Consider the following 14,132-nt stretch of genomic DNA (forward strand, 5'->3'; position numbering starts at 1 on the left):
AAAACAGACACATAGACCAATGGAATAGAATAGAAACCCCAGAACTAGACCCACAAACGTATGGCCAACTCATCTTTGACAAAGCAGGAAAGAACATCCAATGGAAAAAAGACAGTCTCTTTAACAAATGGTGCTGGGAGAACTGGACAGCAACATGCAGAAGGTTGAAACTAGACCACTTTCTCACACCATTCACAAAAATAAACTCAAAATGGATAAAGGACGTGAATGTGAGACAGGAAACCATCAAAACCCTAGAGGAGAAAGCAGGAAAAGACCTCTCTGACCTCAGCCGTAGCAATCTCTTACTCGGCACATCCCCAAAGGCAAGGGAATTAAAAGCAAAAGTGAATTACTGGGACCTTATGAAGATAAAAAGCTTCTGCACAGCAAAGGAAACAACCAACAAAACTAAAAGGCAACCAACGGAATGGGAAAAGATATTTGCAAATGACACATCGGACAAAGGGCTAGTATCCAAAATCTATAAAGAGCTCATCAAACTCCACACCCGAAAAACAAATAACCCAGTGAAGAAATGGGCAGAAAACATGAATAGACACTTCTCTAAAGAAGACATCCGGATGGCCAACAGGCACATGAAAAGATGTTCAACGCTCCTTATCAGGGAAATACAAATCAAAACCACACTCAGATATCACCTCACGCCAGTCAGAGTGGCCAAAATGAAGAAATCAGGAGACTATAGATGCTGGCGAGGATGTGGAGAAACAGGAACCCTCTTGCACTGTTGGTGGGAATGCAAATTGGTGCAGCCGCTCTGGAAAGCAGTGTGGAGGTTCCTCAGAAAATTAAAAATAGACCTACCCTATGACCCAGCAATAGCACTGCTAGGAATTTATCCAAGGGATACAGGAGTACTGATGCATAGGGGCACCTGTACCCCAATGTTTATAGCGGCACTCTCAACGATAGCCAAATTATGGAAAGAGCCTAAATGTCCATCAACTGATGAATGGATAAAGAAATTGTGGTTTATATACACAATGGAATACTACGTGGCAATGAGAAAAAATGAAATATGGCCTTTTGTAGCAACATGGATGGAACTGGAGAGTGTGATGCTAAGTGAAATAAGCCATACAGAGAAAGACAGATACCATATGGTTTCACTCTTCTGTGGATCCTGAGAAACATAACAGAAACCCATGGGGGAGGGGAAGGAAAAAAAAAAAAAAGAGGTTAGAGTGGGAGAGAGCCAAAGCATAAGAGACTGTTAAAAACTGAGAACAAACTGAGGGTTGATGGGGGGTGGGAGGGAGGGCAGGGTGGGAGGGAGGGCAGGGTGGGTGATGGGTATTGAGGAGGGCACCTTTTGGGATGAGCACTGGGTGTTGTATGGAAACCAATTTGACAGTAAATTTCATATATTAAAAAATAAAAAAAGTAAATAAAATAATAGGTAGATTATAGCAAAAAAAATAAAATAAAATAAAAAAATAAATAAAACAGAAAGCTAAGTAGCAGATATAAATTCTGTCATTTCAATAATATTAAATATGACAACTTTAAACTATCCAATCAAAAGACAGAAATTATCAGATTAGATTTTTTAAATATCTAAATATACAGGAGACACACTTTGGATTTGGAAATACAAATAGGTTGAAAATAAAAGGATGGAAACAGATATACTATGCAAACAGCAACCAGAAGAGAGCTTCAGTGGTTATGCTACCATCAGACAAAATAGACCTGACTTTTTAAAAAGTTTTCATTTATTTATTTTGAGAGAGAAAGTGAGAGAGAGGGAGCAAGCACGAGCAGGAGAGGGGCAGAGATAGAGGGAGAGAGAATACCAAGCAGGCTCTGCACTGTCAGCACAGAGCCCGTTGTGGGGCTTGATCTCACAAACCATGAGATCATGACCCGAGCTGAAATCAAGAGTGCAGCACTTAACTGACTTGAGTCACCCAGGCACCCCAAGACAAAATAGACTTTAACCAAAAAAAAAAATGTTACTAGATATAAAGGGACACTTCATAATGATAAAGTTCATCAAGAAGATGTAATAATTATACCTAAATATGGACCTAACAACAGATCCCCCAAAATACATGAAGGAAAAGCAGACAGGATTGAAGGGAGAAATAAACCAATAATGGTTGGAGACTTCAATGGCCCACCTTCCATAATGGGTAGAAGATCAACAAGGAAGTAGAGGAATTGAAGAATGCCATAAACCAACTGGACCTGATGGACACATATAGAACACTTCACCCCCAAAAAAGCACGATGCATATTCTTCTCGAGTGCACATGGAATATTCTCCAGGTCAGACTATGTGTTAGACCATGAAAAAAAAGGCTTGACAAATTGAAAGTATTGATAGCATACAAAGGATGTCCTTCAGTCACATTGGAATTAAATTAGAAATCAACAACAGAAGGAAACTTGGGAAATTCACAAATATGTGGCTATTAAAGAACACTTCAGAATAACAGATGAGTAAAAGGAAAGCTCACAAGGGAAATTAGAAAATATCTTGAGATTAAAATGAAAATAAAGTATATCAAAACTTATGGAATGAAGCTAATGCACTCCAAGAGAAAATTATATTTGTAAATGCTCATTTTAAAATTGAAGGAAGACCTGAAGTCAATAACCTAAACTTCCACTTGAAGAAACTACAAAAACAAGAGCCAGCTAAACTCACATCAAGCAGAAAGAAAGAAATAACACAGATCAGAATGGAAATGAAATAGAGAGTAGAAATACAATACAGAAAAATCAGTGGAAACAAAAGTCAGGTCTTTGAAGAAAAAAAAAAAACAAATTAAAACAATTCCTAGAAGAAAGCTTTGACATTGGCCCTAGAAACATTTTTCTCAATATGTCTCATCAGGCAAGGGAAACAAAAGCAAAATTAAACTATTGGGACTACACCAAAATAAAAAGCTTTTGCATAGTGAAGGAAACCATTAACAAAACGCCAAAGCAACCAGTACTGAATGGGAGAAGGTGTTTGCAAATTATCCTATAAGGGGGCTAATATCCAAAATATGTGAAGAACTTATGCAACACCAAAAACACCCACAAATAACTTGATTAAAAAATGGGCAAAGGACCTGAATAGACATTTTTCCAAAGAAGACATACAAATGGCCAACAGACACATGATGCTCAACATCACTAATCATCAGGAAAAGGCAAATCAAAACCACAATGAGATACCACCCTACACCTGTCAAAATCAAAAAGAGCAGAAATAATAAGTGTTGGCAAGGATGTGGAGAAAAAGGAACCTTCGTGCACTGTTGGTGAGAATGCAAAAGAAAATAAAAACACTAATTTGAATAAATAATATGCAGCCCTATGATTATTGCAGCATTATTTACAGTAGCTTGCCATGTGCAACACTAGAGGGTATAATGCTAAGTGAAGTAAGTCAAAGAAAGATAAATATCCTATAGTTTCACGCATATGTGGAATTTAAGAAACAAAATAAGCAAAGAAAAAAGAGACAAAAAAAGACAAAGGAAAAAACAGACTCTTAAATATAGAGAATAAACTGGTGGTTGCTAGGGGATGTGTGGTATGGAATGGATGAGATAGATTAAAGGGATTAAGAGTATGCTTTTCTTGATGAGCACTGAGTAATGTATAGAATTGTTGAATCGTTACATTGTATACCTCAAACTAATATAACACTGTATGTTAATTATACTTAAAATAAATAGCCACCAAAAATTAAGAAAACAGTAAAATGATTCTATTTACAGTAGTCTCAAAAATGAAGTATTTAGGAATAAATTTAACAGAAGTGCAAGAACGACTTGGGAACTGAAAACCATAAAATATTGCTGAATGAGATTAAAGAAGGCCTAAATGAATGGAAAGACATTTTGTGTTTATGGATCGGAAGATGTAATGTTGATAAGATGTCAGTACTCCTCAAATTGAGCTACAGATTCGATGCAATCCCTATCAAAATATCAGCTTTTCTTCTGCAGACAGACCTTTGAGGGATATGACAAAAAGGAGAAAGAAAATGAGAAGAAACTATGCAGTTGGAGAAGAATTCCTGCTATTCAAACCCTATATTAATCTTTACTAAAATGAGTGACTCCAGGTCTAGAATAAGAATCAATCCCTAAAGGGAAGAACCAGACCTTAATTTACAGAGCTAAGTACTTATAGAACCAATAAGTAATATCCACCTATTTTTCTCTCATTCACATAATAGTTTCTTTTTGATTTCCTCTTATATGCAAAGTTTTGTTCCTTCATTCCCATCTAGCATAGTTAGTTAAGCTCTCTTCATTTAAGGAGTTTCTACTTTGGTACTTTAGTAGGGAATTTACAAGAGACACATAGGCATGCTGTAAAAAGTGATATACATTATAATAGAGCGCTAAGGTGCTATGGGAATTCAGAAGTAGCATTTGAGCTGGACTCAGATTTGCAGTGTTGGGTAGGAGAAGGGCATTCCAATCAAAAGAAGCAGCATGAGAAATTATGGGACATTTCTTTTGGCTGGTGTTCTTGAAGGGAGGTAATGAGAGAGCAGCTAGGGCCAAATTATGTCCTAGCTCTGTCACTGACTAGCTGCAGTTAGTGCAGTCAGTGCTGTCACTGACTAGAGAAAGTTAACATCTCTAGGTCTGCGCATCCTCTTCAAAAAATGCAGATAATACCAACACCTACTTCAGGGTTATTGGAAAAATTAAATGAGACCATACACATTAACACCTGTCACACTGTCTGGCACAGAGTAAGTGCTGAATAATTGTTTCTTGTGTTTTGGAGTCCACTCCAAATGGACTAAGCTAAAGCATACCAAGCTAAGGCATTTGAACTTTTCTGTTGTGGGGAGCAGTACATAAAAATTTCAGTTAATGGTATAGCATAATCAGAGTAACACCTTAGGAAGATTAACTTGGCAGCAGGTAATCTGGAGATGAGAGAAGGGGAGACTGGAGGAAGCCACTGCAGTAGTTCAGGAGAGGTAATGTGAGCTTGAACTTGAGTATTGATAGTAGTAGAACTATATGAAATTACTGAGAGTTTGCTGGTGTCATAACATATATCAGAAACATAGGGGAGGGAACAGGCTTAAAGATGAAAATGGAAAGGCCAGTTTTATACATCGTGAGGTACAAGTGGGACCTCCAGGAAGGAATGAGTGATGGGCAATTAGAAATTCAGTACTAGAAATCAGGGCTGGGGAAATGACTTTAGAGTTACTGACCAGAAGTTATAGCCAAGAGGTTGTATGAAGTTACCAAAGAAAAGAGAGAAGAGAAGCGAATTAAGGACAGAACCCTTAGAGGTGGGAAAACGAAGAGAAGGCAGATCATTTGACTTTCATTGCCTTTCATAAAACTTTGGGTGTTGCTATCCAGTATCCCATAACCTTCCTTCATGAAGACCTCTGAACTGACTGCTTTTTTTTTATTTTAAAAAATTTTTTTTAAGGTTTATTCATTTCTCAGAGACAGAGCATGAGCGGGGGAGGGGCAGAGAGAGAGCGGGAGACACAGAATCTGAAACAGGCTCCAGGCCCTGAGCTGTCTGCACAGAGCCCAATGCAGGGCTCGAACTCTTGGACCATGAGATCATGACCTGAGCCAAAGTAGGACGCTTAACTGAGCCACCCAGGTGCCCCTGAATTGACTGCTTTACTATCTTCCTCAGTGCTGCAGCTAAATGGGCCATCTGCAGTGGCCCTTGCACATGTTATATAGATGGATCCATGTGTTCTCACATTGCCCACAAATACTTTGGCTTTCCCCCAAAGGTTGACACAGCAAGATCTATTAAGATGCAGACCAGTTTTCTTGCTGAGTGAACGCTAGTTTTGAAGAACATTCATGGTGCTATAAGAAGCTAATGTTTGAGATGTCTTACGGATGTTGCCAAAAATTGCAGAGAAAACCTAGTGGCCTCAAAATACTGTGAGGTGGCCCATAATGTGCCTGACTCTTTCTCATTGAAAATTCAAAAGTTGATTTTTTTACCTTGAAACTTCTTTGGTTTTCTGCAGGGAAGACAGAACAGTGATATGGGTAAAAATTTGGGGGGGGGGTCCCCATCCTACTGCATGATTTTAAATTGCCTACAGATTTCATGGTACAAGTTTGTTTTGTTAATTCCTTCAACAGTCAGTGCACATAGCAGCCAGAAATGGAAGGTGACTCAAGATTACTGTCCTGCACTTTCCTGAAGAAATGAGGGAGTGCCTGTTTGCTGTGACAGAGGGGAGTTCTTTTGCCCTAAGAGGGAAATGACTTGAATTGGCCGATTCAATTTGTTTGTTCCTGACTAGCACCCTGTGTTTTAATTAACTTTTACAAGTGAATAATGGGCAATAACCACAATCCAGTTGGCTGGCAAAGGAACTGTATGGTGTTCTCTTGCAATATAAAAAAAAATATGTCTAAGTCTTTGATACTGGAAGGTTTTTGTGACACTTTAAAATTAACGAGCTGGCTTGGTTTTCCTCCACATACTCTGCGGGGCTTTTTATGACCTTTTTTCCATTCTTGTGTTAAGGGATTTTGCATGTGTATTTTTTGTTTGTTTTTTCTGCCTTTCCTTGCATTTTGGGACCTCCTAAGTCAGTCTGGTTTCAATCCTGTTTTCAGAATTCTTACCAAAGTCAATCTGGTCTTGTTATATCCAGATGCTCACTCTCCTACCTTTTGATTTCAGCTGTCCCTTCAGACCGACTGCTATCTCAGCAAGTCACATGAGTTGAAGGGTTTGGAGTTTGGGGGTTGAGTTATATTCCTAACTTGAAATGCTCTGTGGATAAAAGCTCAAGTCAGTTTTAATGTGGGAAATTTGGAGAGAGGCTCCACAGGATTAAGAATATATTTAGCTTGTATTGTGACAGCTTAAAATTTAATTTCCTCTTCTTCTTGCAGTAAGTACAAATGGATCCTGGGAGAGGAGCCGGCAGAGAAACGAAGAAGGCTCCATAGTGAGAGGACAACACCTCCTCTAGATTATTCCATGCCTGGCCCTTACAGGAGGGTTGAGGCAGCTGTCACATACCCAGATGGGGAGAACAGCCATGATAAATCCAGTTCCGAGAGAAGCACACCACCGTACCTTTCCCCAGAATACCCAGAAGCTGGCAAGAGTACCAATCAGAGTAGGGAGGTCTCTGTTCTGTATTCAGGGGCCCAAGACCAACACCAGGGGTCCCTGCTCCCTGAAGAATTAGAAGATCAGATGCCAAGATTGATAGCAGAAGAGTCTAACAGAGGCAGCACAAACATAAACAAGGAGGAAGTGAACAAGGGACCTTTTGTAGCTGTCGTGGGTGTCGCAAAAGGTGTTAGAGATTCAGGAGCTCCCATTCAGCTGATCCCTTTTAACAGAGAGGAGCTTGCCGAGAGAAGAAAAGTGGTTGAATCCTGGAGCCCAGTGCCTTATTCCTCTGTGGCCTCTGTCAACACCCCTGCCGCAGCCACTGGGGAGAAGGGACGAGGTTATGAGGAGAGTGGAGGGCGCAGTACGCCAAAGACGAAGAACCAAAGAGAGCTGGAAGAACTGAAAAGAACCACAGAAAAACTGGAACGTGTTTTGGCCGAAAGGAATTTGTTCCAGCAAAAGGTTAGGGCACCCCCTTACCACTAGGATATAAGACCTCATTTTAACCAAGGGACCAGACAGTTGGAGCTCTGATGGTTTCGTGTCCTGAGGCCTTTAAACACAAGAAGACATTGAGTCATTCTGTGCTAGGTCTCAGATTGAATGGGCCCAAATGGGCTTCCCTCCCGTATTTGGGGATTGAGAAGGCCCATAAGTAGAATATGGATAGAGAAATCACAGAGTGAAATTGTCAGGGGCAATCCAGGGCACTCATAGCATGTGGGGGTCATTGAATTTCTGTTTCTTGGACTGCAGGTGGAGGAGCTGGAACAGGAGAGAAATCACTGGCATTCTGAATTCAAGAAAGTCCAAAATGAATTGGTGACCTATACTACCCAGGAGACAGAAGGCTTGTACTGGAGCAAGAAACACATGGGCTATCGCCAAGCCGAATTCCAGATTCTGAAGGCTGAGCTGGAGAGAACCAAGGAGGAAAAGCAGGAGCTCAAAGAGAAACTGAAGGAGACAGAGACACACCTAGAAGTGCTGCAGAAGGCTCAGGTCTCCTACCGGACCCCAGAGGGAGATGACCTAGAAAGGTTAATTACTAGGGTTTAGTTATCAGCTTGTGAGTGCTAATGGGAAGCATCCCTGAGGAACCCCAGTCACTGGCCATAGATAAGGGCGGAAGCCTTAATTAATGCATAGGCCACCAAGGATCAAGGAATTACTTAGAGAGCTGCAGTCAGTCTCCCCGTGCTTAGTGGCACTGTGCTTTCTTCTTTCTGTCTAACTAATGAAAACCTAATTGTTGAGAAATGTAGGCCCGTTTGTAAGGAGCTTCATTTTGTTGTTGGCTAATGACTTCATGTCATCTCTTCTGCCCCCTCACTCCATCATACAGGGCTTTGGCAAAGCTTACGCGGCTGCGTATCCACGTCAGCTATCTCCTTACTTCTGTCCTCCCTCACTTGGAGCTTCGTGAGATCGGGTTTGACTCAGAACAAGTGGATGGGATCCTGTATACGGTGCTGGAGGCAAATCACATACTGGATTGAGCACCAGACTTACTACTTTATACACCCTCCTTTACCCTACTCTACTTTATTCTCCTCTCTTTTCTCTTGTCTTCTTCTCTCCTCTCTATCCCTCCTCTCTCTCTCTCTCTATTCCTCCTCCCTCCCTCTCTCTCTCTCTCTCTCCCTCTCTCTCTCTCTCTCTCACCTTTATGCCTTATGTAGAGTATCTTTGAGTAAATCCTGGCTCTTACTCAGTCTGCTTCTTACTCAGTTTTGGTGTGGAGAAAGAGGCTAGTTGATGGGCTTTCAGGACTTCCAGGACAGAAAAGCAATAGTCACCAAGCCAGATGACCTGAAAGCTGTAATTTTCATGATGTAGATACTTGGCCTGTTTTATATCCTTTCCTAAATGGTTTGTATTCATTTAGGTGAAATCAGCCAGCAAATATTGGGTCCAACGCAGTAGGTGTTTGGGGATAAATTAAGAAATATAACTCATGGTTTCAGCCTTCAAGGATCTAACAACCTAGTTGGAAGCACAGGACACACACCAGGTCAACTAACTTGTACAAGGGAGTGGTACAAACATGACAGAAGCATTCTGGGGGCGAGGGGAGGAAGTTGAAGGAAGGCATCACATCAGATATGGGACCTAAACTAAGATTTGTTTAAAGCACTAGCATGATCACATTGTTAACAGTGGTCATTCTTTAGGTGGTAGGACCATGGTTGGTATTTTTTCTTCCTGCTATCTTCCTGCCTTTTTCACATTTTCTATAATAAACCTGTTACTCTTATATTGGAAAAAATAAATTGTTTTAAAAAAGAATGAGTAGGTTTGGATTTAGATATCAGATGAGAGACTGTTTGACATATAAGGTAATTTTATATTTATAATTTATGTTATATTTAGCATTACCTCTGGAAAATAACATGAACAAAAGCATGGAAGATGCTAGAATGTGAAAAATGTGGTTTTTTTGGCAGAAGTGATGGGCTCATGTAAAGGAAACTAAGGTCAAATCGTGACCATCTACCCACCTTCACGTGGTATTTGCATTTTGATAAAGAGTTCTTGAAAAAAATCTTCAGGGCACAAATTTTAAAATATATATATACCACCAAACTGCGAGATTTCAGGTAGTGGGGGTAGCTATTTTAGAGCAGGGAGATCTATTTGATATCCCTCAGAATACACCATCTACCTACTCCTGGTCTAGTGCTGAGTAAGGGGTTGATCTCATACTATCAAGAATAGTAAAACCTATACTCTTGTAAAAGTAGACATTTTGTTTATTCATTACTTTATTGTATTTATATAGCATGTACGCTCCAAAGAGTTCAAGGTACTCTTCACAAAACGTTGAAGAATGGACGCATAAAAATATGCCAGCCGTGAAAAAGAAAAAGTAAAGGAGAAATTTTAAAAGAAGGGGGTGGGACAGGTGGGCTCAAGCAATTGCAATAGGATTAGTCTGTGCAGAGAAACGTTTTGGATATTTGTTCTGTTTTCCTCTGCAGGGTTACTTTGGAAGACTCTCCCATGCTTATTTTATCTCCTTGGAGAGGAAGCCCATCATAGTTACTCTAGTGAAACCATCAGGAGTGGGGGGAGGCCAGAGCCAGGCTTCACCATCAGAATGAGAACTGAAAGATACCCCTGGTCCCCCTGCGCTCCCCTCACCGCAGCTGTGGACTGCCGTGTGGTTAATCTCTGTGTCAGATAGATGGACTGTGATATTGAAGGCCCCGTTGTCTAAATGTAAATATTCCTGAGAAAGGGGGAATGTATTCAGATATCCTGTCAGTGATACTGGTTCTTCAGACGGGAGCTGTGAAAAGGTGGGACTTTGCACAGATACGGACAATATGGTTGGAAGGTGGTGTGGGAAAAAATTCAGAGCATTGAAGTTTCAGCCTGTAGGAGAGTGAATGCATGCGTGCATGCATGTGTGTGTGTTGGGTGAGTGGGGGGCAAAGTAGGAAAGAGTACAGGCAATTGGGCTTTAAAACAAAAAAGTTGGAAAGCTTCTAACTCCTCTACTGGTGCTTACTCTCAGCCCATTTCCTGGTCTCAACCCCATACTGCTTCTTCCGGTGACAGTTACCTGTATGAGTCCATTTACTGCCATGCCAGAACTACCTCTTTGTTACCTATTTACAGTGAGACTGGGCCAGCACGAGGACCCTTTAACCAATGTTCAATGCCACTGTGGAGAGATTAAAAAGTGTCACACAGCTTTACCAGAGCTTATATAGTGTGGAGGCAAAAGACATCTGGAAGAAAAAAGTCGGTGCCTCCTCCTGGCTGTCCTGTTAGGTTAACAATCATAATTGCCCTTTCAAATATCTTTCGTAATTTACCTTTTAGCTTTTCGTTTCCCCAATCAACACTTAAGTCCTTATTATTTCGTGCCTTAAAAGGTGGAATAGGTTCTTAACTGGCCCCCCTTTGCTCCTGTTCTCACTCCTTCCGTCCACTCTATTCACGATCACTAAATTCCTTTTAATGACCTCATCAGGTTATGCCTCTGCTCAAAGACTTGCTAGTGTTCCCCGTTGCCAACCAAGTTGTAATACAAATTCCTCTCCGCTGTCACTGTGAGCTCTAGAGTCCTTTTTTAACATTCCAAACACAACCCTCATTCCATCCAAGCTGAATTAGTTTTTCAGTGTCTGAACCTGCCTTGAGAATTTCTCCTCCACCTTTGCTCTTCCATTCCCTTGGCCTGGAATGTTCTCCCTCATCATCTTTCCTTTGGCTCAAATGTCAACTCCCTGCCCCCCCAAATTCCTCTGATTAACCCAGCCAGGCATAACATTTTCTTTGAACATGTAGGCTTTGGGTCGTTTTTAAGGCCCTTACCACAAACTTCCTTGTCCTGTCTTGCTTTTAGAAAGCTCTAGATTCAAATATATAGCTACCTACTTGACACATTTACATGTCTCACAGGCATTTCAAATAAAATGTGTTAAAAATAAACAGTGACACACACACCCTGGGACCATTCCCTCCCCGTTTTCCTTGTTTTAGAAGATGGCACCTCCACCAACCCAGTCACATAAGGTAGAAACCTGGAAGTCATCCTTAATTTTCTTCTTTTGTAGTCCCCTACATTCAGTCTGTCAGAAAGTCTGTCCTTTCTATCGCCAAAGTATTTTGACTTGACTTTTTACCACAGCTACATTAGTCCAAACAACCATCATCTCCCACAGATCATTGCAACTCATAACTGATGTCCTTGCTTCCACTCTTGTTCCCACGATTGTCTTATTACAACAGCCAGATTAAAAAAAAAAATACAAATCAGATTATATAACTCCCTGCTTAAAGCCCTTCTATGACTTCCCATTGCACTTAGAATAAAACCCATACCCCCTACTTCATCTGCTTTGTCTCCTGCTATTTTTCATCAGATCTCACTTTTGGTCTTCCCACTGAAAAATGTCAGGCTCTTACTTCCCTCCAAGCCTTTCCCCATACTGTTCCCTCTTCTAGAATGCTCTCATCTCCAGTTTGGGCATGGCTGCCCATTTCTCATCCTTCAGGTCTCTGTGTAAGTGTCCACTTTCTCAGGCCTTCTGTGCAGCCTCTTTTCCCCTCTCTTTACCCTACTCTATTATTTCCTGTTTTGTTTGATTCCTGGCACTTCTCACAATGTGCCGTTACATATTTGGCTGTTGACTTTCACCCATTCACCAAATACTCACTGGCTACCTACTATGTGCCGTGTGATACACAGTGGTAAACACAACACACATGATGTCTGTCTGCCTCTTTCCCTAATGAGTTCTGTGAGGGGAAGGGCCTTGCACATTTTTGCCTATCACTTTATCCCAGAGCTGATTATAGTACCTGGTATATAGTAGGTAATCAGTAAATAATTCATCCTTAATGAATGAGTTAATCATGGGAACTTGATATTTCCATCTACCTCAAGAGCCTGTAACAGTACCTCATTTGTAGAAGAAGGGGTTGGCTAAATTGGTATGAACAAGGTAGGTCACAGCCCTGAACCTTAAAATCTGCAGACGCAAAACAAATGGTAAGTGCAACAGGTTGCAGGGGTCAGTCGGTGTGAGCCAGAGCAGACTACTGTTTTCTCTTTGGTTGAGTTTTCATTTGGATAATTGAAAGGGCTACAAAGGAGAAAGGAAATACAGGTGTTCTTTCCCACAGACTCTGAATGTTATTGAAAGGAAGCTCCCTAGCATGCAATTTTAAAATATGGAGGATTACGGAATACAATCAGGAGAAGTCTATAGAGACCAGATCTTGGGAGTAAGAAAACATTTCTGTTCCCTTTTTCCAAGAGCACCAATAGCTTCTTTCAAGAGAAGAAAGAGGAGCTATCCTTAAAGGTCAGACAGAGCAAGCCTCAACGAAATAAGTTCCTGGCCCATGTTAGGAAGTCAGTACATGCTTGTTGGATGAACAAATGGGCACCTAGCAGGGGACCAAGTCAGATTTTGCAGAAAGATATGCTTGTCCATGTCCGGTGATTGCAAATAATCTGGGGCAATCATTTTGAAGCAGAGGCTCAGTCCCAAAGGCAATCCCCAGATAGAACATGTTTCAGAGTTCTGTACTATGAGTCAAAAGCTCTTTCTGGGGGACGAGGGGCAGGGGAGCACCTGGGTGGATGAGTCGGTTAAGCATCTGACTCTTGGTTTCAGCTCAGGTCATGATCCCAGGGTCGTGGAATCAAGCCCCGCTCAAGCTCTACACTCAGCACAGAGCTTAAGATTCTCTCTCCTCTCTCTCTGCTCTGTCTCTAAACTTAAAAAAATAAAATAAAACCTCTGTCTGTAGTACTGTGTTAGGAGTGAAGCATGAGGGTATGTTCAGGAAACCTAGGGGTGAGCTCAGGCTAAGTCAAGTGTAATTTCCCCAAAAGAATAACTTAGTCTTGATGACATGGACATCCCTAACTTAGGACTTCTCTTAGAAAATTCAGAGAACATACTTTCTGAATCCAAAGTCAGGGCACATGGTTGGATAATAAACTAGACAGTTTGAGAGAACTAACTTAGTCTTGGGTATATGAAAGCTTTAGTCATTGAGACATACATAGCATTCATTTTTCTCATGTAAAGTAGCATCTGCAGAAGAAATGTGTTTTGTTACTTGCCTCCATCCCCAAGTGCAAAGTTTTGATGTGAATCCTCCGAAACCCCCAACCCACTTGTAGATAAGAATAGTTCAAATGTTTTGCGTGCCGTCTGCACGCCAAACACATTTCATACATCTGACCATTGAGTCCTCAGGGGCAGGTAAGATGACTTTAGGCAGAGGCTCTGGCAGATGTCGCCAAAAGACCTGATATTCCAGAAGGCTATGGGAACCTGTAAAGATTGGAAAGGCAGAGGTGTGGAGTTTTCTAGGTTGTAGGGAAGAGTATAAGTGAAGTCACAAGACTAGGTAGGGGGAAGAGGTGTGAATAAAGCAACACCCGAGTGGGTTTGAGAAATATTGAATTATTTAACTTGGAGCCTAAGGAACAGAATGCATCCAGGGCTTGGGAGTACCAGCAAGGGTGGGGGGGGGGT

The 14,132-nt window shown here is 41.2% G+C and overlaps 1 protein-coding gene across 3 annotated transcripts in view; it reads left to right on the forward strand.

The window, feature by feature from the left end:
- Positions 1–9,411, forward strand: part of MORC4 (MORC family CW-type zinc finger 4) — a 66,108-nt gene extending 56,697 nt beyond the window's left edge. For 2 of the 3 annotated variants that reach the window (XM_019435681.2, XM_053891301.1), the window contains 3 exons: positions 6,891–7,584; positions 7,879–8,162; positions 8,468–9,411. In XM_019435681.2, the coding sequence (XP_019291226.1) occupies positions 6,891–7,584; positions 7,879–8,162; positions 8,468–8,621 (1,132 nt within the window). In that variant the 3' untranslated portion in view covers positions 8,622–9,411. The remainder of the gene's footprint in view (positions 1–6,890; positions 7,585–7,878; positions 8,163–8,467) is intronic. The other variant, XM_019435682.2, reaches the window with a different exon arrangement.
- Positions 9,412–14,132: the final 4,721 nt, after the last annotated feature.

Source organism: Panthera pardus, unplaced genomic scaffold, assembly GCF_024362965.1.
Source record: "Panthera pardus isolate Hobbes unplaced genomic scaffold, ASM2436296v1 HiC_scaffold_27, whole genome shotgun sequence".
Taxonomy (NCBI): Eukaryota; Metazoa; Chordata; class Mammalia; order Carnivora; family Felidae; genus Panthera; species Panthera pardus.